At 50.6% G+C, this 27,224-nt stretch overlaps 9 protein-coding genes across 9 annotated transcripts; 5 read left to right on the top strand and 4 right to left on the bottom strand.

The window, feature by feature from the left end:
• Nucleotides 1–1,892: 1,892 nt before the first annotated feature.
• Nucleotides 1,893–3,668, top strand: TrAtP1_010153 (uncharacterized protein; the record flags this gene model as incomplete). The annotated part of the gene is made up of 1 exon (XM_066114586.1): nt 1,893–3,668. The coding sequence occupies one exon, from the start codon at nt 1,893–1,895 to the stop codon at nt 3,666–3,668; it is 1,776 nt and encodes a 591-aa protein (XP_065970682.1).
• Nucleotides 3,669–4,016: 348 nt separating this feature from the next.
• TrAtP1_010154 (uncharacterized protein) lies at nt 4,017–6,857 on the bottom strand (the record flags this gene model as incomplete). Its single annotated transcript, XM_066114587.1, has 1 exon — nt 4,017–6,857. The coding sequence occupies one exon, from the start codon at nt 6,855–6,857 to the stop codon at nt 4,017–4,019; it is 2,841 nt and encodes a 946-aa protein (XP_065970683.1).
• A 1,981-nt stretch (nt 6,858–8,838) lies between these two features.
• Nucleotides 8,839–10,623, top strand: TrAtP1_010155 (uncharacterized protein; the record flags this gene model as incomplete). Its single annotated transcript, XM_066114588.1, has 1 exon — nt 8,839–10,623. The coding sequence occupies one exon, from the start codon at nt 8,839–8,841 to the stop codon at nt 10,621–10,623; it is 1,785 nt and encodes a 594-aa protein (XP_065970684.1).
• Nucleotides 10,624–10,746: 123 nt separating this feature from the next.
• On the bottom strand, nt 10,747–14,342 carry TrAtP1_010156 (uncharacterized protein; the record flags this gene model as incomplete). The annotated part of the gene is made up of 3 exons (XM_066114589.1): nt 10,747–11,273; nt 11,337–14,104; nt 14,170–14,342. 3 exons carry the CDS (start codon nt 14,340–14,342, stop codon nt 10,747–10,749), a joined length of 3,468 nt encoding a protein of 1,155 aa, XP_065970685.1.
• A 430-nt stretch (nt 14,343–14,772) lies between these two features.
• TrAtP1_010157 (uncharacterized protein) lies at nt 14,773–16,212 on the top strand (the record flags this gene model as incomplete). The annotated part of the gene is made up of 3 exons (XM_014090027.2): nt 14,773–15,196; nt 15,259–15,417; nt 15,470–16,212. 3 exons carry the CDS (start codon nt 14,773–14,775, stop codon nt 16,210–16,212), a joined length of 1,326 nt encoding a protein of 441 aa, XP_013945502.2.
• An 855-nt stretch (nt 16,213–17,067) lies between these two features.
• Nucleotides 17,068–18,023, top strand: TrAtP1_010158 (uncharacterized protein; the record flags this gene model as incomplete). Its single annotated transcript, XM_014089554.2, has 2 exons — nt 17,068–17,286; nt 17,346–18,023. 2 exons carry the CDS (start codon nt 17,068–17,070, stop codon nt 18,021–18,023), a joined length of 897 nt encoding a protein of 298 aa, XP_013945029.2.
• A 43-nt stretch (nt 18,024–18,066) lies between these two features.
• Nucleotides 18,067–19,248, top strand: TrAtP1_010159 (uncharacterized protein; the record flags this gene model as incomplete). The annotated part of the gene is made up of 1 exon (XM_066114590.1): nt 18,067–19,248. One exon carries the CDS (start codon nt 18,067–18,069, stop codon nt 19,246–19,248), a length of 1,182 nt encoding a protein of 393 aa, XP_065970686.1.
• Nucleotides 19,249–20,121: 873 nt separating this feature from the next.
• Nucleotides 20,122–20,832, bottom strand: TrAtP1_010160 (uncharacterized protein; the record flags this gene model as incomplete). Its single annotated transcript, XM_066114591.1, has 2 exons — nt 20,122–20,734; nt 20,810–20,832. 2 exons carry the CDS (start codon nt 20,830–20,832, stop codon nt 20,122–20,124), a joined length of 636 nt encoding a protein of 211 aa, XP_065970687.1.
• A 3,942-nt stretch (nt 20,833–24,774) lies between these two features.
• On the bottom strand, nt 24,775–26,133 carry TrAtP1_010161 (uncharacterized protein; the record flags this gene model as incomplete). The annotated part of the gene is made up of 3 exons (XM_014089907.2): nt 24,775–25,645; nt 25,718–25,819; nt 25,895–26,133. 3 exons carry the CDS (start codon nt 26,131–26,133, stop codon nt 24,775–24,777), a joined length of 1,212 nt encoding a protein of 403 aa, XP_013945382.2.
• Between the last annotated feature and the right edge of the window lie 1,091 nt (nt 26,134–27,224).

A 27,224-nucleotide genomic window follows, 5' to 3' on the forward strand; every position in this document is an offset into this window, starting at 1 on the left:
GATATCGACCGTTGGCTACTCACGATTATTAAGCCCCTTTCCTGGAGCTGCCAAGAACCAAGCTCACGCACAGCATGGAGCAACTGCAATAATGTATAGGCAGCTTCCACAGTTTACTCCATAATACTGCAGTATGCCAGGTCATTTTTCCAGAGTTGGATTTCTCAACCACGAAAAAATCAGCATAGCCATGTTGCTTTGTGCTGGAGCCACTATCATAGATTCATGAGAGAGGCTCGCCTTTGGGTTAATGAGCTGAGGCTATAAACTCTGCATACGCGCAACCAGCCAATTGTCGATCTCACGAAAATTGTACCATGCCACGACCAACGTTAACAGCAGACTGAGCTCTACTAGACATTGCAGTCGGAATACCTTGACAAAAAAAAAATTGAAAGTGAGCAGACGCTGTCTCGTGGAGCAAATCGCATTAGGGCTTCTGCTCTTCCGTACCCAAATATCAAGGTTCAGAGCTATGTTCTCTGAGGTAAGAAGAATGGAGACCTAGCGGTGTGAATATCCCTTGCTCGCCGATGGGATGGGCTTCGACTCAGCTTTCAAACCCTTCCAATTGCTTCACATAGATCTGTGCTCTTCTTTGGGGCAATGTCAATTATAAGCAAGGAGACCATTGGCCAAGGCTGTGACTCCGAGATGCATGTATCGCTTTATCTACATCATTGGTCCATTTTATAAGGATTTTGATGTGATATCATAATGAGATTTAAGAATCCCACCACAGAATACGACGTGTAGACTGATCAATTTGTAATACCATTAGCCGCGTCGACGTCCAATTCAGCGTCTATTGCGAAAACTAGCAGCCAGCTCACAGGTAGCATTACCAATTGCAACAAGCTATATTCTGAACCGCTCTGTTCATGAGCTGATTACCGATTTGATTCTCTGCAATTAGAAATAAAATTGCAACAGGGCGTAAAATCGAATTTTCACAATGTTTAGTTGATTCGGCGATAGGAGCTGGTATACAATGGCGCGGCTGAGCTATAGAGACACTAACTTGAAGTGGCAATTTCTGTGCCGCATTTTTTCTGCATTTAGAAAATGCAAGCTAGCCCATTCCGTCAATTTGATTGAAGCTTCCTCTTCCACAAGAGGTTTCGCGGGGCGGTTGAAGCCGAGTCTTTGGATCTCAACGCCCATAAGCTCTTACATCTGGAAGTGATAATCGGTTGGGTTTCTAGAAGATCCTTCTCGCGAAATAAAGTATGCCGATACATACAAAGTAGCTTTCTGATATGACAAAGCACCAACATTTGGCTCCAGCGTCATCGGGCGACGTCAGATGGTATGTATCTAACAATCGAATATTACTTCTTTTCAAGAAAAATATCTATTCCCCTACTATATCCGCGTAAGAATATGCATTTGATTCTAAATTGAATTGATTAAGCGCCATCTAGATCCGTGTAAATAGTCTAAATTTGATCTGTTGTGGATTCAAGCAGTGTTCGTGGCAAATCCGGAGCAATCTATTCGGCGAGGTTATGTGCCGACAGATCAAAAGAAGCTAAAAGCTGTCATTAAACGCTATCTACTTGTAAGTTGAACATTTCAAATCCCTGTCATCGGCATGCACCTACCTGTTGGCCATCCCGTGAGTACACGGATTGTGACGTTTGTCATCCGGGGGTTCCGTTTTCGAAACTGCTCTTCGACTTACATGCAGCGTATGATGGTGATTTATAATGGGTAGACGGTAAATTCTGTTGATATAAAGTATGCCTTGAGTCGTTTTGGAGTAGAATATTCAGCAGCTCAACATCGACATCTTCCTTCAACACTTCAACTACCATCTTCACAACTTTACAAACCCTTACAACCTTTCGGGGGAAAAGGATATCAGATTTCACACAACAAAAGACATAGAAATGTCTGACCTTTTCCGAGAGTCAGCGCTTGGCCAAGCCATTCGCCTTGTCTCTGGAAACAAATGGCTGCAATATCCAGAAGAGAAACCTGGTTTCGTTCTACCACCTCAATATGCAGCACTCTTAGCAGGCAACGAGAAACAGCAAGAGGCAACCTCTAATCCTTCGACTTCACAACAACCTGGTGCTCCCCTATCTCCATCCGCTTCTTCCTCTGATACTGTTGCTGAGGGCGGGGAGGAGTTGAAAAGAGAGAGAACAGCAGCGAGTATAGCAAGCGGTCCATATCGAGACCAAAGAGCCGACATTGAACAGCAAGCTGAGCTTCAAAGAACAAAAAGCGAACCTATTGCTCCGCAGAAAACGAACGATGGGCTTATACTGGTCGATTGGTACACAACCGATGATCCAGAGAATCCTCGCAACTGGTCGTCGCTGAAGAAGAGCTATATTGTCTTCGTCATATGCTTGTATACATGGGTCACCTATGTAGCCGGTTCGGTTTTTGCCTTCTCTGAACCAGGCATTGTGGAGCATTTTGGCGTCAGCATAGAAGCGTCTGAGCTTGGTCTTGCTTTATATGTCTTGGCTTACGGCGTTGGGCCGCTAATCTTCGGACCTCTGACCGAGATTCCAGTCATCGGGAGAAACCCAGTTTACTACCTCACCTTCATCGTCTTCTTTGCTCTGTCATTCCCAGCAGCCGCAATCAACAGCTTCGGTGGTCTCTTGGCCATTCGATTCTTTGCTGGCTTCTTTGGAAGTGTGGGCATTGCAATTGGAGGAGCTTCTATCGGTGATATCTTCACCCTCATCTACTTCCCCTACGGCCTTGGTTGGTGGGTGCTATCGTTCTGGGCAGGACCTGCTATCGGGCCTACCTTTGCTGGCTTTGCAGCACAGTCAAAAGGCTGGAGATGGCCACTGTGGGAAATTGTCTGGATCTGTGCAGTCATGGCCATCTTCTTGCTGGCTCTTACTCCCGAAACATCCACGCCCAACATTCTGCTGAGGCGCGCCAGGCGACTTCGAAAGCTCACTGGTGACTCGCGCCTCCAGTCTGAAAGTGAAATTGAGCAGCGCAACATGACCGGATCTTCTGTGCTAATTGCTGCGCTGATCCGACCGTTTGAAATCACAATCAAGGACCCGTCAGTTTTCTTTGTGAATCTGTACACAGCCTTGACCTACGCGATTTACTTTACCTTTTTCGAGGTCTTTCCTCTAGTCTTTCCACCTTTCTATGGCTTCAATCTTGGGAAGACGGGTGCTGCATTCTTGGCCTGTGAGGTGGGAGCGATCATTGGCCTTGTTATTTACTTTGCCTACCTTTACTTTTACATGATTCCGGACAACATTAAGAACGGATTCCGTGAACAGGAGCACCGCTTGCTGCCGGCGATTTTCGGTTCCGTTGTCATTCCTGTCGGGCTTTTCATCTTTGCTTGGACTGCTCGGCCCAGTATCCACTGGATCGTGCCGCTGATTGGTGTCGCCATCTTTACTGTCGGCCAATACTGTGTCATTCAGGGCCTCTTTATGTATGTGCCGGTCTCGTATCCTCAATACGCGGCCTCAATCTTCACAGGCAATGACTTGATCAGGTCGGCTATAGCTTCTGGGTGCATTCTTGCTGCCAGGCCAATGTTTATCAACTTGGGAGTGCACAAGGGTGTAACAGTCTTGGCTGGACTCAGTGTTATGGGAATCATTGGTACACTGTTAATGTACAAGTATGGCAAGAAGCTTCGTGCAAAATCCAAGTTTGCACAATAGACATCGGATCGAAGATATGGGAAAGAATATGTACCATGCTTAGAAACATCTATGGTCGGTATGTTCGAACGGGTTTTCTAGCAAGAACCTCGACATAAAAGCATCAATTTGAGTAATGAAGTGGGGGGTTTTTCTTTATGTGGCTGATGCTCTTGGTAACAATCATATGGGAGAGAATTTTTCTTTTTTAATGGATATATATGGGTAATAGGTGGTTTCTTATGAACACTGAATTAAACTGTAAAAGATTATAAATAGATTTAGAATACAATCGATTAGTTTTATGCAAATCTCAATCGGAAGCTCATTCGAGAATCAGCTATGAACCAGTGCTCATGAAACAAACAGTTATTTGTGGCCTTTGAAGTAGCTGCGTATCCCGTCAAACATCGTCCACTCTTCTTTTCTTACTTGCGCGTTTCCCCCTTGGTGCAATTGGAGGTGCTTGTAATCGTCGCCAAGTAACCAACCATTTGGTTTTGCAGCCAGACCGAATTCTTCCATAAGCCCCTGTACTGTATCACTAATGGACACAGGAACCTGCGGCGGTGGTTCTTGCAGTAGAGTTCTAATCTTTTCTGAGATAGGAAATTTGGTTGTCTTATTTGCTCCATAGTCACGGAGCATTTTGAGCAGCGAGATGTCATCATCGCCAGATTGGGCGGCCCGATCAAGCGGAGTTTCTCCCCAACTATCTGCGGTGTTGATATCTGCGCCGCAGACAAGAAGCAGTTCCACTAGGAAGTGATTCTTCTTTGCTACGGCCCAGTGAACTGGGGTTCTGCGACAGGAGCCTCTCGCGTCAATGTTGGCACCATGAGAAAGAAGCAGCGCCGCAAACCGACAGCTCTTGGCGGCAGCAAGCGCTGTTTGGCCATCGACGTCCTTGCGCTCTGTGTCGGCACCAAATGAGAGCAGCAGCTGGGTAACTTCATAGCATTCGCAGTTAACAGCCTGGTTCAACCAATTGTGTTTTTCCCACTGGCCTTTGTGGATATACTTATCATTGTGGATGTACCAATCTTGAAACGCATCCAAAATGGATGCATTGCGCCGAAAGAGACCCTCCTGGTATAGTAGAATCTTTTCCACTGAAGGAATGTTACCAAGTTTGACTACTCGCAGCGCAGCTTCAAAGTCAATAACAAATTCTCGTGCCTTTGTGAGGAGGCGAACTATTTCGCTTCCAAAATTTCCATTTATAGCTGTTTGCAGAGCGTCTTTAGTAATCTGGATCTGAAATCCGCTGTCTTCAAGGACCCAATTCATCGTGCCGACTGCCGAATTGAACTGTTCGCGCTGTTTTGATGACGGCTTATCTACTGACTCTGCAAAGACTTCAGCAGCGCATAGGAAAAATTCTTCCAAAAAGATGTAGCCGTGGCTCTCAAGCTTCTGGCCCGATAACTTAAAGATGGCGAACAGCTGATGATCAAAGATTGCATGATGGAGTAGAAATTTGGCTTGGCTTCTGAAGAATGCCCTAGCATTCTCGGCGTTACTTGATTTTTCACTGACGCTATTCAATGCCGGGTTATCAGGCGTGTGATCGTCGCTCCCCGGGCCTTTGATAAAGAGTTCTAATACATCTTTGTAGCAACCACTTGCCAGCGCATTACTGTGAAGCTGTTGTGTCATGGCAATGTGACAGCCTCGGCGAAGCAGCTGCTGTATGATGTTAACAGCATGTGCCTTGTTAGCGGCTGCAGCTTCTGCGATTCGAGTACAATCATCCAATTTTGTACCATTTGATAGAAAATATTCCATCAGAGAAGAGCCGTGATGCTGATTCCATGCCGCTGCTAGTAATTTTTCTTCCAAGGTGGGGAGTGTGATTTGGTTGCTGATATGATGTTCCAGCGCTGTTATGGCTGGTACTGTGCCCATCTCCACTGCCAGCAGGAAATTGGCAACGGCCACCTCAGAATCTTTGTTGCGGGAACTGAGAAGCAATCTCATCATCTCTCCAGCCGTGTCATATTCTGCCACAATATCTATAGTATCCTCAGGAATTTTGACGCCAGGAGCCCGAAGAATACAATCCAAGCGTTCAATGTCGGCGTCTTTAGCAGCTTTCCATAGCAAGTGATCTTTGACTCTTTCCAGATATTTAATGGCATCTTTGATACTCGTACACACACCACTCAACAAATCATCGTCACATGTAAAGCCGAACAGAAACCCTACAACATCGCAGACCAGACGAGACTCTGTCTTATTGTAATCTGGTGTTAAAACGGGTGAATCGGAATCGGAATCGGCGGCTATAGCTTTCAAGGCATAAATGAGATCCCGGGGTTCACTCGCTTCAGTCTCTCCAAATTTGATTAACAAGGTGTAGAGACATGGCTTTTCGCTCCACCACGAACTCTGTCTCCAAGGACCAGGCATAATGTCGATGACGGATTGGCAGTGCACGCTTGGATCAATACCAAAGATGATGGGCGCAATGGCAAAAATATTTGCCGCTATTGCAAAATTCCCGCAACATACAACGGCAGACTTGGCGTTGGCCACTTCCTGCAAGATCCAGACCCTGCGAAACCAAGGACGACTGAGAAGGCTTTTGAGTCCTTGACGTGGCACATCGTCAAATGCTTGTGTCTTCTCCTGGGCCACTGCCCAGATTTTCTTCCAGCGCTCGTCGTCCCGTGTCCAGGATCGGTACGCGTGCTTAGAGCACTCCTGCTGAACAAGCTGCATAAACAGCATGAATGCATCGGTTGTAAATGTTGCATTGCCCAGAAAAAAAATGACGCGGCTGGCTTGTTTATAAATATGGCTCATCTGCGCAACCTGGTGGTTCCTCTCTTTCACATTACTCTGATTAATACAAACTGCATCTATCCAGAGTATTCGGTCGCTGTGCGGATAACGGAGGCTCTTGAGAGCCAGGTACAAATTTGCAGTGATGCTCATTTTCTGGGCATTGACAACGAGGCTGTGGTGGCCTCCTGTCGGCCCCCATGTGTAAGAAAGCGCTTCATATGGTATTATCTCATCGCGTTGGTGCAGGACTGCTTGAAAGAGGTCGCAACTGAGGTCGCCGCAGTCTCCTTGATGAAGCCGCACAAGTCGAAACGCGGGTCCATCCAGGTCAATCTTGTCGTATTCGTAGTTGTTGTCCATATTTTGTATGAGTGTGGGAACAGAGAAGACCATCCATGAATTGTCTTTGCTTCGACTCATGGGCAGTCAAGACAGGGAACAGGGTTACAGCGCACAAACGGACAAGCCAATTCTGCCTTCATGTCTGCCTGGAGATAGTAAGCTATGCCTGAAAACAATTAGAGGAAACACCATATATAAACACAGCCACAAAAGTAAGAAATAGAGGAAAGCGAAGAATCTGTTGTTAAATAAGAATGTTTTATAGATTGTATGCTATCAATTTTAATTTTTCTCTACCCGCGCAAGCATTTGAGCTATTTTATAGTGACCATGCTATCTCGCCACTGTAATTGCTGTCTGCCCGTCATCTCTGTAATATATGGATCCGCACCATTTGCCAGTAGAATGCCCACAATTTGCTGAAGACCATCGATAGACGACCCAAAGAGTGGCGTTCTGCCATGCTCTGATATTGAATCAACATCCACATCTGCCCTTCTCGCTAGCATGTAGACAGAATACAAATATCCATTGCATGCTACAATATATAAAGGTGTTCTTCCGTAGACATTCCTCATATCTGGGTTTATTCCTTCATATATAAGCTGCTCAAGACAGGGCGTGTCTCCAGTGCGTGTTGCATTATAGAATTTTGAGATTTTGCGCCATTTGCTCCAATCGAGAGCAGTATTAGTCCGGTTGGATAAGAGGTCAAGAGCTCGCTCGTTACCAACTGTTGCTGCAGCCTTAATAACCTCTTCTGTAATAGTTATATCGTCTCCTCGCCTGTCACAGAGCAATTCCATTATTCTTTCGCCGCAGGTATTATCATTGCTTGCTGCTGCTATAAGATTTTTTTTCGGTAATAGCGACTTTGTCGCCTCGCCACTCCAGGAGTAATTCCATCACTATATGTCCCTCGCTCCCTCTTACTGCAGCTATAATAACCTCCTCTGTAATGGTAATATCGTATCCTCGTCGATCAAGGAGAAATTCCACTATGAATTGATTTCTTCCTGCTGCAGCTTTCATAATCTCTTCTGTGATAATGATCTCATCTCCTCGTCGGTCAAAGAGGAATTCCATTGCCTGGCTGCTAGCTACCGCAGCCTTCATAACCTTTTCTGTAATGGTGATCTCGTCTCCTCGCTGTTCAAGGAGTAGTGTCATTAAATCTGTATTTCTTGCTGCAACTGTAACAACCTCTTCTGTAATAGTAATCTCATTTCCTCTTTGATCAACAAGTAGTTTTATTATTTCCTTGCAATAGTGTCGATTCCTTGCTACCGCTATGAGAACCTTTTGTGTAATAGCAATTTCGTTTCCTCGTTGATTAAAGACAAGTTCCATTATTTCCTTATCAAACTTTGCAGCAATAGTAGATAGACTATCCTCTGTAATAATAATAGAGTCTCCTTGCTGATTAAGAAGCGATATCATTTTTTGGTCGCTCCTTTGTGAGTTTCTCGCTACAGTCGTAATAACTCCCGCGGTAATAAACACCTCGTCTCCTCGCTGGTCAAGAATTGCTGTTATTACTTTCTCACTATAGGCCCCGTTTGTTGCCGCGGCATTATTGACGTTTTCTGTAATAAAATTGAATATTATGTTTAACCTACTAGCTATATAATAAGATTGCCTACTGCATTCTACCTGCTCTACTAATATAAACTACAACCAGTTTATTACCTTAAGAAGCTACCCTATACCATCTGGTATAGACCGGTTCGTCACATGGATGCCAAGGAAGAGGAAGCAAAGATGAGAAAGAACAGCCTAAGCGGCAGCCTAAGAGATCATGAATGAAGTAGACCGAGATACCGCCAAGCCGACAAGATTGAGACTCATCCAGTATGAATCAATGTCTTTGGCAATTATCAAGACTTTAATTAGTACCTATCTTGGGTATCATACATCATGTGCGCGGCTCCGCACATCGGCGACGCTGCTTCCTTTATCCGAGCACTGCATTCTTGAGTGCTGCCATACCAAGCTTCATCAACTGCAAGCAAGAATAATGCCGCCTCCATCCTCAGCCACGCGGCCCGTACCGCCAGGCATGGATGGACGCCTCTGGATGCAAATGAAGGATGCATTCAATGACGACCCAAAAGCGCGCCTGCACGCCTCCGTCCGCGACAACGACATGTCGGCGCTGCGAAACCTCGTCCCTCTGTGCGGCACTGTTGCCCTCGAGCTCAACTACTGCGACCCGGACTTTGGCTCTGCTCTTCAAGTCGCCGTGTTGTGCGATAACATGACAGCGGCAGGCATTCTTCTTGACGCCGGTGCCAACCCTTGGGCTTCCAATGGTTTCACTGAGCCGCAAACTTCGGCCATAGAAACGGCCATTCAGACAGGCAACCGCGACATGTTCACTCGTATGTGCGAAAAGACGGTCTTGGGAGACAGCAATATTCCGCAACAGCTCCACCGTACGCTTCTAAACCGAACAACTCTCCATGGTCAGACTGCCATGGTCGAGGACGTTCTGGGTTGGGCTGACGGCTGGTCGGAAGCTGTCTTGGAGAATGCCCTTGGGAACGCCGTGTCAGGATGGCACGTCGAAGTGGTTCGGCTTCTTTTGGCCCGTTTCAGATACTCGCCGCTATGCATCAACTTGTCTCTCTGCCGTGCGGCCGACTTCAGGTCGGACCTGCTCAGCCATCCTCGTGCTGAGTGCAACGGCCTGGACTACGTGAACCAGCAAGAGCTCATCGGTTGCCTGGTCGGTGCAGGGGCCGACCCAAACAACAACGCTGAAGGGCTGAATATCGTCATTGCAGCGGCAACGTGGGCTGACTTGGTGGGAGCTCTCAAAGCGCTTCTCGATAAGGGTGCTGATCCCAACGGACGCGGCCCTGCTGGAGAAACCGCCCTTCACCATCTGGGGTCGCCGGTGCATATTAAAAAGGGTCCCAAGCGCTGCTTGCACGAAACTGGTATTCGCTTGTTATTACAACACGGTGCGTCCGTCACGATTCAGGATGAGTTTGGCAACACGCCGCTGCACTACGCTGCCTTTGGATCCAATATGCACATTTTCTCCCTGTATACCGCCGGCCTGCCAGTTGACAGTCCACATAACGACGCATTGAAATCAATCAAAAACAATAGCGGAGAGACGCTTCTTCACTGGGCCGCTGCGGGCAAGAAGATGGACATATTACGCTTTCTATTATCGTCAGGTGCAAACGTCAATGCCGCTAATGACAATGGCTGGACGCCATTAATGTGTGCTGTAGCCCCGTCAACCGCAACCGAGACTTCTATGCCACGTTACTATAAAGCACTGCAGGCGGCAAGAATTATCCTGGACCATGGAGCCGATCCCCTTGCGTGCACGGCCGAGGGCTGGACACCGCTGCACTGCTTGTCGCTTTACCTAGACAATGGCGACGGCGATGACAACGAGTTGGCAGATCTTGCCCAGGAATTCATTACGAGGGGTATACCTGTTGATGCTCGAGCTACCATGTTGGCTGTTTCCACAAACTCTAGTCGCAAATCACTCCGTGTGCCCAATCGGGAGGTCGGCATCTGGGGCTCCCGCGTCGTTGAGCATCTCCAACCCAACGGCAACAAGCCGCCTGCGACGACCAAAGATAGAACGCCGCTACACTGGGCCATGTTTCACGGCGCTGCCGGCTTGGCGAGGGTTCTGTTGGCTAATGGAGCGGACGTGAATGCTGTTGATGAGAGGAATTGCCTGCCAGCTGATCTGATAAACACCTCGCCACTGCTCCAGACGCACCCAGATATACGCGCGAGGCTGACACGCATTTTGGTTGATGCTACAAATTCTAGCGTAGAGTACTCACAAAAGGAACAGCAGGCCACATAGGAAACAAACAGCTGCCGTTGAGATCAAAACAGTTGTTAAATCATGACGTTGTGCAGCTTCTATACGTCTAAGTTACTAAGTTACAGATTGCCTTTGTGCGAGTTCGTCGTTACGCGTTACCATTCAGGCCGGAGTGTCTGGATCTTCACGGTCTTGCGGGGGAGGAGGAGAGGTAAATTCGTATCCTTCGTCCGACAAGATGAAGTTGATTTCGTACGGGTTATTTCCTCCGACTACCGATGTACCCATTACTCCACGAGACAGTTCTCCTGGGTTATGAGGGTTGACTTCGGTGCGGCTTCCACCCTGTGGCGGCTCAATGATCATTCTCAGGCCGCGGTTGCCGACGTACCCCTGACGATAGATCATCTCACCCCATTGGTGAAGCAGTCTTGCCCATTCGGGCTGATCGTCCGGGAGCGTTATTCTAGATCCAACATACCAGAGGCTCCCGAGCTCTTCCAGACAGGAGAACCCGTCACGCGAGTTGTATATGCCGTTGCTGTGAGATACACGCCACGCTTGGCCGTTCCTTCCATGCATCCAGTACTGGCCGTGCATGACACGGAAGTTGCTGACGCCGACATACGTGTTTCCGTTTTCACTTATCAGCCAGTTCCGGTTTGTTGGATCGATGTGAAGGTGGAAGACTTTTGGGGAAACATTAGTACGTGACTAGAAGTATGAGCAGAGTGGAAAAGTATGCAACTTACGAACCCAGCGATCTGATGGCCAGCGTGGTCGCGGCGTCTGATCTTGGTATTCTGAAATGTCTTCGCTGTTCTCATGGCCAGGCTGGCGGCCAAGCCAGTACGCCATCTCAAGCATAGGCCCTGGGACGTTTCCGTTTTGGGAGCTTTGATAATACTGCCAGCGAGCATAATGCAGCGAGATGGCTCCGCTAATAATGGCAGTTAGGATCGTGTCTAAGGCGGGAATGTAACCCGACCCGCCTCCCCACGCATCAATCTTTCTGCTGTCAATATTAGAGATGGTGGACTCGGGAATGCTACGGGCCTTGGAGCCTGGAACTCGGCACAGTGCCTGGCTGGCGGCATCCGCACCTCTGATGCCTGGTCCGGCTCGAGTTGGGTTGTAGAGCACCCACTCCACAACACTGCGAGGCTCATAATCTTTATACTTCAACAAAAATGCGTGGAGGTTATTGTACTCCAGCTGTTTGTCATAGTTGCCGGCAAATTCCTTATCCCAGACCTTGACGAGGGGATCCATGCCAGCGCGGCTGACCGAGAACACCAGCGTTGCGTATTGAAGCAGCCGGACCCAGGTATCCAGAGTGCAATCCTTTGCTCTGGCGCGCAATACGTTGTATTCGGCTGCCTCGAACTCCAAGGAGCGCTTACGAACAAACTTGTCATGGAGTTGAGGGAAGAGAATGGTAGCGGGACAGGTCGGGTTCTCCATGTACTTACGGATCAGAGCCTGGAACTCGCGACCCTGTGACGATCCAGGGTCTTCATCTCGAGGCTTCAACTTTTCGGGTTCCGTGCAGCAGAAGGCGAGATCGCCATAGCAGCCGTCGCCGCCTTCGCTACCAATAATGAGGCCGCTCTCTCGGGCCATCATCAGCTGGTTCGACGAGCATGCACCTTCGCAGAGGAGCTTCTCATTATCCGCGTTGAGAAATCCGGCCTTCTTTCGCCACTCGCATTTGCCAGCAACATCGTAGGGCGCCGGCGAGACGCAGCAGAGACTTCTCTTCTCGCCTTTGCTGCAGGCTTTCATACCACCCGAGCCCACGCTGCTGGAAGTGAGGAAATGCGGGTTATTGCCCGTACAAGCATCCTTGCCCTGGCCAGTGCATCCGGTCCAGACGCATTTGCTGTACAGGGACGTGACCAAGGTATCGCTGCAGCAAGCTGATTGGTACCCCGAACGGCAGCCCACACTCAGTGAGCCGACTTCAAGTTCAAAGTCGTTGCAGCCGGGCTTACACTTGCCAGTATTTCTGTGGCCACGCCAGGTACACGTGGGAGACTTGGCGCTCGTCGGGCAGCAAAGACGACTAAAGCCGTAACCCTTGCCAAAGCAGGGCGTTGTGTCCAGCATAATCTCTTTGTGGCCGTCGCGCTGGACCTCCTTAAATCCAGACGGGCAGCCCTCGAAGCAGCTTGTCCAACGGCACGTCTTGGACTCAAGATCGGGACTGTCTTCCACCTTGGGCCGGATGGTAAAGTTGGGAAAGTCAGGCTTTTTGCGACCCAGGACAGAAGCCAGAGCCTCGGCGTTGGTGCCGAACTCGTCATCGTGGCTAATGGCCCACACCATGAAGCCCGTGATGCACTGGCCGCGCAGCTTGTTAGCCTTGAGGCGCCAAGTTGCAGCATCATCAAACGAGGTCCACTGGTTGCCCCATGAGACGGTCTTGACGGCAGCTTCCCGGTCAAGCACAGGCTTCAAATTGTTCTTGGAGATGATGTCCTGAATCTCGGGGTGGAGCAGCACACCCGCCGTGCCGGAACATTTGCCTGCCTCGCCGGGTGAGCTAACGCGGCAGCCGGGCTTGTTGCAGCCGGGATCTGTCAGGGTAAAGGTACGCGCATAGTAGGACATTCCCATGGTGACTTTGCTGGGGCTGATTTTGTTGCGCCATAGGAGATCCAAGCCAAGCTGAATATCGGTTAGGTTGGTGTGCGAGTTCGCCCATGGACCAGTCCACTTATTGTCGATATCCCAGGCGCCGTGCATGTCATACGTCATAAGGTTGAACCAGTTGACGTGTTCCTCAAGCTTAACAATGTCAAAGTGCTGGAGGTACCAGTAGCTAGCAGGCAGGGCCATGGATACGCCTCTGCGGTACCTATCCATGCGTGCTCGGAGCTTCTTCATGAAAGTGACAATGTTCTCATAGTCTTCATCACGGCCGTGGCGGTCGGTAGCGACAGGATACTCCCAGTCAATATCCACGCCATCAAAGTTAAACTTATCCATCAACTTGACGAGCGAGCTGAGGAACGTCTCAGTGTTGGCCTCGGAGGCAGCCACGTCGCTAAAGATTGTCTGGGTTGGTCCAGGGTCGTTGAACGCCCAGCCGCCAAAGGCAACCCAGATCTTGAGATCGGGCTGGAGGAGCTTCATGGTGCCAATTCTCTCCATCATGTCCTCGGTCTCGTAGTTGCCGGGCGAGACCTCGAACGACTTGGGATTGATGGTGGCGAAGCTGAAGATGAGATGGGTGTAGGCGCCATAGGGAATCTCTTCTGGTCGCAGGGCATTACAGCGGCGGTTGGAAGTTGCCCACCCCTCATAGTATCCAATAACTCGGTCTACGGGAGTGTCACTGATGGAGCACGAGGGCCTCTTGACTTCATTGCCCTTGCAAAACTCCTCGGTATAGCCACAGAAGCCGTGCTTGCTGCAACAGACATTAAGGGGGCATTTATCTCCTTTGCTAAAATCGTTGCTCGCCCAACCAGGGTTGCAGTCAGACTTGCGATCACAGGTGCTCTGGCATCCCTTTCTAGACAAATGTGTTAGTCGGCAGGTTGAGAGCACGATAGACGTATACACGCAACGTGTATACACATGGGCTGATTCGGATCTACTTGCCCGCAATAGTCGGGTCCATAACCACAATGGCCTGCGCTGCTACAACATCCTTCAGGACAGAGCTTGGTATCGCTACACTCGCCGTCTTGCTGCACGGAGAGCTGGACAAGAGCGCTCAGCAATAATGTAAAGGTCAGAAGAATCTTCATGTTGGGTATTTCACGAAGAAGAAAGCGAAGAATGAAATGGACAACGAGAGAAAATTCTGGCCATGCGGGAAGGAAAATATGCTTTTGGCCGTACTCACATGCAGGGAAACGTCGGCTTAAACAAATGGGGTGATGGCAGAGGAGGCCTTTTTACTCTATGTCCCCGATTCTGCAGCCTGCCCCCATGCACCAGGCTGGGCCTTGGCACGCAAAGGTTCCCTGCCTCTTGCACCTTGTAATATAGTCCGTTGATACGGAGAAATATATGGCCAAAAGACGGGGCCGAATCATTACCATTCCGAAGTAGGTCGCGACCCTCGGTCAAGTTTCGGCCGCCCACATAACAGCTGAGCCATGCCCGTCGAGAGATTCGGGATCAACCGCTTACACACTCGCATCTAAACGTTGACTTCACGAAACTCTAATGTTCATGATGAAGAACCTGTTGCTTGTATTGCCCCTTCTGGGCGGTTTCGCGCCCCTTGCTGCTACTGTTTCGCTCAAGAGCCGCGCTACCGGGTTCCAGCTCGTTACCAACAAGCAGCTAGAAGGCTCTAAACTCAACTCCAACTGCCAGCAGTTACTGCAGCAGACAATCCAGTGCGATGAATTCGTCGCCAACTTTCGCGAGAGGGGCTACCGCGGTTCTCTCGACAGCCCTGCGCTGACCGACAGCGTCTGCCAGGCCACCTGTGAGAGATCTCTGCTCAACACCAGGAGACGTCTTGCCGCCGTCTGCGCTTCAACACCTGATCTGATCCCCGGATACCCCGTCGCGACGCTTATTGAAACGACGCTTGCCGGCTGGGACGAAACCTGCCTCAAAGACAAGGACACTGGAAAGTACTGCAATGGTCAGTCGACGCGCCACCACCACAACTCTGGCGTCTTTATGTCAGCTAACTGTACTACGCAGACATTATCGATGCCTTTGAGGATTACGACAGCCTCGAAGCCATGCCTGACGCGCAGTTGTGCTCCTACTGCTACGAAGCCAAGCTACGCATAATGCAGCAGTCGCCGTACTCTGCATACGACGAGCTCTTTGCTCAGGCACTGGAAACTGTCAATAAGCGTGAGGTCATTTTCAATTGCAAATCTAGATGAAGAATGCTGACTTGTCGTAGGGTGCAATGTCAAAGGGCCAACCGATACTCTTTCTCCGCCCATCAACGTCAACGTCACCAGACCCAGCGTGTGCACCAGCAAGCAGACGTACAGCACACGCAACGGCGACACCTGTGACAGTATTGCTCTGGCAAACTCTGTGTCGGCGGCGTCGCTCTTCTTCCTCAACCCCAACCTGCTCAATTGCAGCAGTGTGCCCGCGGGCCTGGAGCTCTGTCTGCCGGAGAAATGCAGCGAGCTATACAAGGTCCAGAGCAAGGATGAGGACTGCGTGGTGATTGGCGTGCGGTACGGCACGTCGTGGGCCAAGCTTGTCAAGTGGAACCTAGCTCTCAAGGATGACTGCCGGAACATTTATAGCACTGAACCCTTCTGGGGCCGAGTGATCTGCGTTAGCCAACCCGGCGGCGAGTATACCGACCCTGGCTCTCCCGGCACTACCCCTGGCAACGGGGACATTGGCGGCGAGGGAGGCTCCGGTGACGGCTACGCTAACCAAGTTGTCCCTCCGCCGGACGGGGCCAAAGTAGCCAAAGGCACGACCAACAACTGTGGCAAGTATATCCAGGCCGAGGAGGGAATCAGGTGCCCGAGCCTGCTCGCCAAGCGGGCTATGCCCATGGACCTATTCTTGAAGATTAATCCCTCACTCGGCTCTGTCGCCGAGTGTGACAGCAAGATTGTTCCTGGCCTGTGGTACTGCCTAAACCCAGTTCACGGCTGGGACCAAGTCCGTGTCTAACACGCGACCAACCGTGATCCGCAGCGCCATTTAACGGTGCCTAGTTAAAATTGATTCATGGACTGGCATAAGTCCCTCGACATTCACTTCCGCAGGTCCAGTCCTTGTGCTCCTCTCGCGTAAATTACAACTTTTTTTGCGACTCTCCTGCTCGCCATGCCCCAGTCACGTTTAGAAATAAGATGCTTACTGGAATTGAGAACTATCTTTCCTCACGGGTGATGATCTGCAATGTTGACGTTACAAGTAGCCAATCAATGGTGGCTCTGAGGCGACCTACACTCCCATCAACCTCATGTTCATTCAGCAACCCAAGTTGCCGCCACAACCGTCTTGGGATTCAGTTCCGACTGTCCGGTGGCTTGCAGGATTTTTCAAGCTTACTTATTGTTCGTCTCCAGGCCTGTTATTTCACAAGCCAGCTGCAACCCTCCCCACCAGCCGACAGTCTGCCAAGCACGGCATGCTGCAGGTTCCCGTATAACAACGTTCGGCACCACCCTCATTTCGGCCATCATCCGGCTCGTCGTACCAAAACTCCGTGAACAAGAAAAAAAATTCTTCTCTTCTCATGGCTGGAAATCGTTGGTCATACCCCGGTCAACCGGATGAGGAGCAAGGTTTCGTGCAGGAATCTTTGTCTGCTGTTATTCTTTTCCGCTACCATGAATCCTATAAGCTTGGCGTCCATCGACGACCCGTCGGCCTCCATGAACGGGTGGGCGCGGAACGGAAGGCCAACAAGGCAAAGAGCAGCAGGGCAAGTCCGAAATGGCATATAAGTTGGGTTTATGTAAGTTCGTGTTCTGCTTGTGGTAGTATTCCGCAGATAAGCGCCAGCACAAGGCATACACCATGAAGCTTATATTGGCTCTCTTGAACGGGCTTTTCATTGTCCCGGCCATCTTGGCCGCTCCTCACGCCCGCACCAAGCGTGGTGAGAAGCCTGTCGGCAAGGTCGATCCCGAAACTGCCTCGGACTGCACGTACTGGGAAGAGAAGACTGATGCCTCTGTGACTTGTGATAGTCTCCAAGCGGCGTGGTCCATCTCGGCCAACGACTTTCGCAACTGGGTAGGTTTTCGAGCTTGTTAAGAGGTTATGGTGTCGATTATGTACTAACACGGCTGCAGAATCCCCTCGTTAAAGATGACTGCAGCGGCATGAAGATTGGCAACTCGTACTGCGTCGAGGTCAATTTTGGTCTTCCCAGGAGCACAACCACCCAGCCAACTACCGCGCCTAGCACTGCTTCCACCGGTAATGGCGTAACCACACCTACTCCGACCCAGCCCAACATGGTTGACAACTGTAACAAGTTCTACTTTGTCAAGGAGGACGAGAGCTGCGCCGACATTGCCTCCGCCAACGGCATCAACGTCGAAGACTTTAGAAAATGGAACCCCAAGGTCGGCGCCCAGTGCACCGGTCTGTGGGCGAAGACATATGCCTGCGTAGGCGTCCTTGGCTCGACTAGCAGCCCAACGGCCGTACCGTCGACCACGACGACTACCGGCAACGGGGTCGTCACCCCCACGCCTACTCAGCCTGGCATAGTCGACAACTGCAATAAGTTCTACCTTGTCAAGGAAGGCGATAGCTGCGCCGACATTATCACCAACAACGGCATCAGCATAGAGGATTTCGCCAAATGGAACCCCAGAGTTGGCCCTCGATGCACGGGGCTCTGGGCCAAGACGTATACCTGCGTCGGTATTCTTGGCTCACAAACGGACAAGCCAACTGCTCCTCCCAACGCGTCCGTACTACTATACTACATGTATCTGATCAATCATATCATACTGAGCTGACAATTATTCTAGAGTCAAGACCCCCTCCCCCATTCAGCCCGACATGATCAACTCGTGCAACAGGTTCCATTTTGTGGAATCCGGCCAGAGCTGCCAGGACATTGCTTCTCGCTACGGCGTTACCGTTTCCGAGTTGACCAACTGGAACCCCAAGGCTGGCAGCGACTGTTCTCGCATCTTTGGCCAGACTTGGGCTTGCGTTGATCCCATTCGCAGCTTCAGCTTCGACGACGGTACCAAGAACCAGTGGATCGTGGCCGAGGGCGGCGCCGACACCTCGTCCAAGGCCCTGGCCATGACCTCCTTCAGCAACAAGGCCTACTACGACGTCAACTTCAACGACGTGGCCTTTGAGGCGCGGATGACTCTGCGCGCCGGCCGGTCTGGCAACGCCGGCATCATGTTCCGCGCCTCAGACATTGGCAAAGGCGGCGACCAGTACCATGGCTACTATGCCGGCGTCAACTTGGCCGGCGACCTGGTCCTCGGCCGCGCCAACAACGACTGGAGAGAGCTGGGCCGCGCCAAGGTCGGCGTCTCTGCCGACCGTCCCTTCACCATCAAGGCGCTGGCCACGGGCGACCAGATCGCCGTCTACGTCAACAACGTGGACCGTCCCGCGCTGACCGTTCGCGACGGCACCTTCCGCTCTGGCAAGGTTGGCGTGCGCACGTACGAGACCGAGGCGGTTTTTGACGACGTGTCCGTTTCGACGGTCGTGTTTGACGACTTTGAGCGCAACCTCATAAACTGGCAGATCTACGACGGCGGCTTCGATGCCCGCACCCGCGAGCTGGTGGCCAGCGACGTCACCAGCGGTAAGATTGCGTACCAGGCCACGTTTGAGGACTTTGTCCTCGAGGCCGACGTGGCCCTGACGCACAGCGGCGACAATAGAAACGCCGGCTTCTTGTTCCGCACCACCGATGTCGGCAACGGCCCCGACGCCTACAAGGGCTACTACGTCGGCATCGACGCCTCCAGCAGGGTCATCCTGGGCCGGGCCGGCGGCGGCTGGAAACAACTCGACCAGAACAACGTTGGCATCCGCGTCAACCAAAAGTATCGGCTGAGGGTGCGTGCCATCGGCAACTCCATCAACGTCTGGGTCGACGGCAACCCCTACATCCAGTACCGCGACTCGACGTACAAGAAGGGCATGGCTGGTGTTCGCGTCTACTCTACTGGCGCTGTCGTTGACAACTTTACCATTCAAAAGATTTGATTTCGGCGTTGTAGTATCAAAACGGTAACGTTATTGCTGGCGCAGTCGTCGAAGCTTCACCATTTAATACGTGTAATTTCCATTTTGTACTTTAGTACAGTGCTGTGTTGTTGGCGCAGTCGCTGACAACTTAAGCATTCAGGGGGGTTTGATTTCTATAGTATTTAATTACTATTTAATTACTGTAACGAAGAGTTTGCAATTGTGATTCATTGCAACGCAGTTAGCTGCTAGTGCAAAATACATTTTAACTTAGTCCTTACTACTGAAGTTATAGAGGATTATTCACCTACCTTCCAAGTACCTATGAAACCGGAAGACAGTGTTAGATCAGTCCTAGCTTTTGTTAATAAGACTATATATATTATTAACAGTAGTTATACATGGACTTTTATAATTAGCGAATTATTTCGTAATCGATATACTTAACAGCTGCATAGATAGCACTTCCAGTAAGATGAAAGCTAGGCTTTCCAGTAAGAGACTTCATGAAATTATAGCCTGTGTAGCTATGACTGACCGCTTTTTCAATCATGTCTTCCGTGATAATACTGCCTCTTGACTGAAATTCAGCTAACCATGGAATGTTGGCCATTGTCGCAATATCCCATGAATTCTCCGCTGTATCAAGATTGGCTATCCCAGCTACTTCTCCCCATGCCAATAGCTCTAGGGAACCTGGTTTAGTCAATCGGCCGATAATACTATCAAAGTCATCAAACTTCTCTCAAATCTTGATATGGCGGTGCCAGTTGCGCGCAGCATAATGAAGAAACGGATGGCGAAGAATTTGTTCTGCCAGCTGACCAGAGTCTCGGCAAGGCACAGCTTCAATGAAGTCTGTGAAGCACAAATATGTCATACATATTTTAGCTAAATAAATGCCAGGTTGTAGGCCTTGCAAAAAGCAGCCTTGGTTAGGCGTTCACTTTTGAGAAGGAACTCTTTGGCAGACTGGTGAATTAGGTATACCTTGCTATTAATAATAGCCGAGTCATTTGTGGACGTAGACGTTGTGGCCGTGACGGCGGAGACTGGTGAGGTCGTGACTCCAGAGACTGATGAGGTCTTTTGTGTTGCTATCGATGTCGTCTTTTGCGTAGATATTGATGTCGTCTTCTTCGTGGACATTGATATCGGAATCTTGCTGCTCAGCACGGCGACTTGGCAGTTTGTCCGCGTAGAAGCAGTTGACAAGGTCTCTTTCAACCAACACTGGCCATCGTGATACACAGCAGCAAGGCAGCTATTGGTCCGATCACACCAGGTGATGCAGTCGCCAGAACAGCCCAGCGGCTTCGTCGCCAAGTCACCTCCCGGACGGTCTGCATTGCAGGCAATGGTGAAGCTTCTACCACTTGGCTCCTTGATCTGCTGGCTATTGAGACTAATGCAGTTGGCAAAGTCAAGCGTTGCCACGGATTTGATATCGCCACGAGGGGTGATCAGTGCCGCATTGAACCGTGAAGCCCTTTCCGCTGGCCCCCTTGATCCGATTCAGACCATCGGCCGGGCATGCAATCGGCGCCGGTACATACTGCAAGCGAACCAGGCCGCTCACTTTACTGTTAGCGAAGGCGGCATTCACAGTGGACTTGAGGCAGCATGACTTGCTTGTAGCAGCGTAGGAGGCGGCACGGCAAGCCGCCTGTGTCGAGCAGATATTGATGCAATTATGGAGGTTATTAGCGGTGAATGCCTAGTTCGAGTCACGTAGATGCTGCCATGCTATCTAGGCCAGCTGGCGTTCCTTCTGAGTCGCAGAACGAGAGATTGGCTTGTATTGTTGGCCGAGTCAAGTCTTCTCACATAAGACTATCGGTAGTCTATTGATTCTGGTTCAGCTGAAGTAGATCTCCCAGGGCCCCCAAAGATTTGATCACTGATGCCAGCAAAGAACGCCTGTTGGCCCTATGAAGAAGCATATGCAGCACATTAATAGTCTCCAGTTAAGCAAAATGCGGCTGGGAAGGGGAGGCCCGAGCCATTGTTCCTGGACGGCGTTTGGCTTGAACCCCTTCAACTATGCCAACAAGCCAACAAGTTGGACTAGCGGGCATACTTCTTAATGGGAAAAGACCCTGCTCAGCCTTAGAGATGCTGTCATGCAAAAAAGGGTTCGACATACAGATGGAGCTTATGCTTGACTCTTACAACGATTGGCAAAAATATCAAAAACATACAACAGCCGGTGTTCGCCAATGGTCACCCACTTGACTACTAATCTGCCGGTTAATGGCTTGTCTATGGGGGAGCAGACGGGACCCCGAATTTTCCATTACCTATGGTCGTATGTGCTCGTTGTGGTGTTGAGGCAGGTTATAAGGATAATGCCACGAAGCTATAAGGAGCAAAAAACATACAACAGCCGGTGTTCGCTGGTGGTCACCCACCCAACTACTAATCTGCCGGTTAGTGGCTTATCTATGGGGGAGCAGACGGGACCCCGAGTTCTCCACTACCTATGGTCGTATGTGCTCGGATCTCTATTGCAGCAACTTATAACAGTAGAGTCTTGTCCTCAAAATGCATACCAAAAATTCCAGACGCGTGCCGAACCACGCCATCATCATGGCTGGCTCCTGCAATCATCCAAACAAACCACCTCGCATTTGCAGAAATGCGCTCCTCTTGGCGGAATTCTTGAAGCCCATGTACAAACTTTCCTCATGGGGATGATTTGAATCGCAGAAATGGCACAGGCAAAGGAGCTGGAGCTTCTGGGCGAAACTGAGCTCCAGTCCAAAACGCCGCCTGGAGGACGCTTCCCCATCAGCTGTCCGACTCTCGATCTGGCGGCATCTTGGGATCAGGACGACAGTAACTTGCTTGTGTACCGGCCACCGGGTCAAGTTGTTTCCAAGATACACCAGGTTGCTTCGCCTGGAGAGAAAGTGCCCGAGGTGTGCGCAGTGACATGGAGACCTGATGGTAAATATGCCCTTGTAATATGCATATAGATGTGCATTTTCTTGTATATCCCACTGTGCATGCCTATGCTAACCGTAAAATCACAGGCCAATTTCTATCTCTGGGGTGGAGTGATGGCGTTGTGCGGCTCATGGGCTTGGAGAACAACAAGGCTGCGCATCATATCCCGGTCTGCGACAAGGCTGAAGCCACAATCACGCACATTGGCTGGTCGACCGCCATCATCGCAAGCAAGGCAGATGGAGCCATCGCTAAAAGGCTTGGGGATGACTTCACACAAGGATGGACCGAGCCAGGAGCCAAGACGCCTCTCGATCTGCCTCAAGAGCTCACCTTTCTGGAAGTTGAGACGGCGCTGCCCAGAATCAGCCCCTTGCCGACGAGTAGTGCTGGCGCAGGGTGAGCTTTGGTTCTTTTTCTCTACGTCTGTTGATCTAGCTTGGTTTGTGATGGCCTAACTCTTGGACAGCGAGGATGCTACCGTCTTCACTCTTCGCAGCGGCATCGACTTTCTCTTCCGGACTCCCAAGCGAGACACTTACGATCAAGTCAAGGTGATGATTGTGGGAACCAGCAATGGCAAATTGCAGCTCAGCATCTACGACTCCTTCGTCATTGGAACCTTTCCACAGCCACTGCTAGACTCGCCAGCGTCAGCACCGTCAAGTGCAATGCACATGATACTCCATGCAGCTCACCCACGAACATCAACGCATTCTCTCATCTACGCAGAAAACCAAAATGAGCCACAAGAGGTTCATCTTGTTCCTATGGACTTACCATTCCTCTCTTTTTCTCCCATCAATCTGTCTCTTCTATCCTCCAAACTCACTACCCTCCAAGCACTGCTACGATACCTGAAACAAACATCTCTTCATATGCAGCTCGAGTGGAAAAACGCAAGAGAGCTTCCGGCTCGCTTCCTACGCAGCGTACATGGCGACTTGGAAGAGATGAACGGCGGCCCAAACGAAATTGTCTCTGCCCTGTTTCATACGGCTTTGACTGGCCACGCTCACCCTCCTGTAAAGGAGTGGCTCGTCGATAGCCTAGCAGAGCGGGTAAGTAATCAGCTTCATCCATCACATTTCTTCAAAGCTAATCCGCATTTTCAGGGCCACAAACGCTGGGACAAGGCAGTCACATCTGGCCTAGAAGGTCTCCGCAGCCTCGTCCATCAATATTTCCTCCCAGCCCTCGAGCGCTGCTCCATCATCCTAAGCCGCCTACGTGGTCTGGCCCGCTTCTACAACGACCGCGAAGACATTGGCCTATCCATTCCCCATCTCAACCGTGTTCTCGACACCATCAGCTGCCTCACCCTAGTCGGACACAAGGTCCTCATCCACACAATGGACGAGCTCCAGCATTTCTCCGCCTTTTCAGCGTGGCTCCGCTTCCAAATCGACCAGCTGGGCGGACCTGGAACTGGAGCCGACGAACTCACTGACAAGGAAGCCATGATGGACCACACAAAAGTGCTGACCTACATTGAGCGCTACCTCACAAATAGCCCTCTCGACATTTTCCTCAGTGAGATTGCCAAAGAGGATTACGACTCCGACTTGAAATTTATAGACGACGGCCCAACACTGCTAGACGTCTTGGACAAGCAGCTCAAAAAGCACGAAGCCGGCCAGCCCAGCATGAAAGCCCTCCCACACGTCGACTTCCTCGTCAACTACGCCACGACATGGTCCAACAACATCTTCAGCAGCATCGCCGAGGCAAAGAGACGCAGCGTCCGCTTCGGCAAGCCAGTCAAGCTATCCATCGGAAAGCCCATCACCAAGATGGACATGAAAATGCTCGGCTCTAGCAAAAGAAGCGGTACTGTCTTTACTGCGTTGGCGTCGCAGCAGGATCCCAGCAAAGTACACTTGTTCCGGATGGACATGGCGATAACAAATGGAATCAGCGATAACAAGCCGGTGGTGGCCTGCGTCATCGATCTTGGCTCCCGGTTGCTTGTGGACTTGAAGTTTCTCAACGATAAATATCTTGTGGTTTTCTGTACCGAAAACAGTATGTTTCATTTACATCCGCCTCAGGCAGCTGTTCACCTACTAACACTAAAAAAGACAATACTCCATTAATCATCCTCATCCCCACACAAGACGAATCGAGCATCTCGTACAGCCCTTACGATGCTGCAAATCCTAACCAGATCCCCTCTCTAACATCAGCCGACACTTTTACAACACATCACTTTCCAGCCAACCACCAGATACTTCGGCCCATTCGTATGGAGGTCCATGATAGAAGCGAGATTAGAGGGGGAGATGCCTGCGCGAATCTGTCTTTTGAGCAGTAATCGCACGACATGGAAGAATTATAAAATACCCATTGAGGAATGATTTACCATCATTTGCTAGGTTTAGGAGCGACATTATAACTCGAGAGAGACACAGTTGCGATGAACAGAAGGCACTGTTTAAAAAAGGAATAAAGAATCACCATTACTCGATTAGGAATCATGTACCGTAATACTATAAACAGCTCTCTGCCTCCAACAATCAAGACGAGAGAATAAAAAATGCCAAAAAAACGCCTGCCGTTGTAGTACACACGCGCAACACTTGCCCCAATCCTCATCTAACCCGCAACATTAATCTTTGGTTTTGTTATGTCAAAAAACTCCGTCAGCCCTTCCACCACGGCCTCGACATTCATATTGACCAACGGCATCCGATCATACGAGTCATCCGTCATAATGGCCACCAGCGCGAGATAGCGATCGACCTCCCGCAGCATAATGGGCTTGTGGCTGTCGTGCAAGACGAGGCAGCTCTCTGCCGTCGAGCAGCCCACCTGGTCCTCCAGCTTTGCATTCCACGGCTCGCCCTCGAGACGTTTGCGGCCATCGTCGCTGCGCTGCCACGTGCCGTAGATTTCAGTAATGTCGATAATGACGTCGATGTAGTCGCTGCAGATCTCGTAGCTGGCCATGTCAGCCGTCGCAGAATCGGTAGCAATGTAAATCTTGGAGAGCACGTCGAACAGGTAGGCTTTTTCGAAGCGGCATGTTCGGCAAAGATTTGTGAGCATTGACTCGAGTGTTCCGAGCCGCGGGATGAGCTTTTGGATGACCTTGCTAAAGGCCTCGAAGATGGAGTGGTTGTAGATGGAAGTAAGGTGGAAAGTAACGGGGGCGTTTTCGAAGCCATGGTCGGATAATTCATCTTGAATACGAATAGTAATGTCCCTCTGGATATCCAGCTTATAATCATCTGATAGGCCATCCACTTTGTGAATAAACACCTCGATGTTGATATTGGGATATGATCGCTGGAGAGCAAGAATGGTGACGTTGAGACGGGCGACAGCCTCGAGATAGTCGTCCTGAGCATCAATGACCCAGATTAAGGCGCCGAGTCCACCAAAGATGGCGTCCATGTCGAAGCTAGGGTTATCGTAGACATCGATCTGGCCTGGGAAATCCCAGATCTGAAAGTCCATAAAGGATCTTGTGTGATGACGGGGTCAGTTGGGGAAACATTGTCACTCGTAGAAGAGACGGATGAGAAAGAAGACTCACGACATGGTGTCCTTTTGTATCCGCGCGGTTGATTCGAGAAACAGCGTCTCATTAGGCGCGAGCTTGTGGAAGACCACACTGGAAATGGATGACTTTCCGCTCCTATCAGATGCGCACCAATCAGTAAATCACACCTTTTGTTTGATTGCGTCGTCGGCTTTGCGCAAATCGACGTACCGTCTCTGTCCCATCAACAGCAATCGCGGCTTTCCCTTTTCCAACGCGCCGGCTGCTGGGTCGGCAGGTCTCAGCGTACCCTTTTTTATCGGTTCCTGGAAGCTCTGCTCATAAAGAAGCTGAAGTTTTAGCCTGGCTGGACTCATGACACCGGAACGAACGGGGGAGCGACGAAGGGCATTGAACTCGGCGAGCTGCCTGTCTGCGGGCGAGTCGTAGATGGGAGGGCTGAGAGACATTGTGGATGCTATTTCTGCGATGCTCTGCAGCTTCAGGATCTTGGGGGAAACGCTCTTTATCCCAACACTTGTGAAGCAAAGATTGTTTGTCTGCTCTTCTCATGTCATGGCATGAAACGTCCTTGCTCTGCAGTAATTTCCGGCGGACACGACAGTTATCAAAGCTCACTCGAGCCCTGCCCTCTCTCTCCCATATGCAGCCCGTCCTCACCGATGTTGCTTTTGCGCAGCCCGCGGCCTGCCCCCAGCACATGCACAACGGCACAAGCCACAAAGTCCAGGGCCAAGGCAAGGCCTCATTCACCTCGTCCGACCTCGCGGCGCAAATCAGGCATCAAAGGTGACACGAGCCATCTCGTCCTCTGCGTCGTCACACGTGCTGCTCTGGCTGCTCTGGCTGCTCTGCTCTACCTGCTGCTGCTGCCCAACTTTGACCAGCTGCAGCCCAAGCGAGCCGAACCTTGAACCATGTCGTGCCCACTTGAGCAAGCCGTCTGTTGTGCATAGTGCTAATGTCCTCCGTCAAAAGAGGGCAGACGGTCACGAGCCAAAAGGGGAGCGTCTTCTTTCGGGCCATCGGACGATTTTGCCGTGGTCCCTGCGAGTCCAGAACAAAGAAGCAACCCAAGGGGGCGAAAACAAAAAGAAAAGAAGAGACACAATAACAGCCAGCAGAACAGCCAGCATGTGGGTGACACACACAGAAACAGACTGCCGCGAGCTCACCGGAGCAACGGGAGAGAGCCCTGCCCACTGTGCGTGTGACAAAGCGCTTATCGAGACACAAACATGCAAGGCTGGCAATCCTCTTCTCGGCAGCAGCTGGGATTTGTGAAGCGAGACATTGGTACAAACCACCGCGGGCGAATAGGTCTCATACGCAAAAAGAAAAGACAAAAAAAATCAAGAAATGCTCACCTCCATGGCTGCGATGAAGCCAGAAAACCACAAAGCAACGAAAAAGCGCCAACCAATCGACGCCTAGTCAGTGTGACGAGGCCACAGCCAAAATGCAGCAGCTCCGTCCAGCGAATCGGATCAAATGCAGACGACAATCTCGGTCGTTGCAGTGGCTCTTCGCGTCGTCGTCG

This window comes from Trichoderma atroviride, chromosome 5 (genome assembly GCF_020647795.1).
Source record: "Trichoderma atroviride chromosome 5, complete sequence".
NCBI classification, from domain to species: Eukaryota; Fungi; Ascomycota; class Sordariomycetes; order Hypocreales; family Hypocreaceae; genus Trichoderma; species Trichoderma atroviride.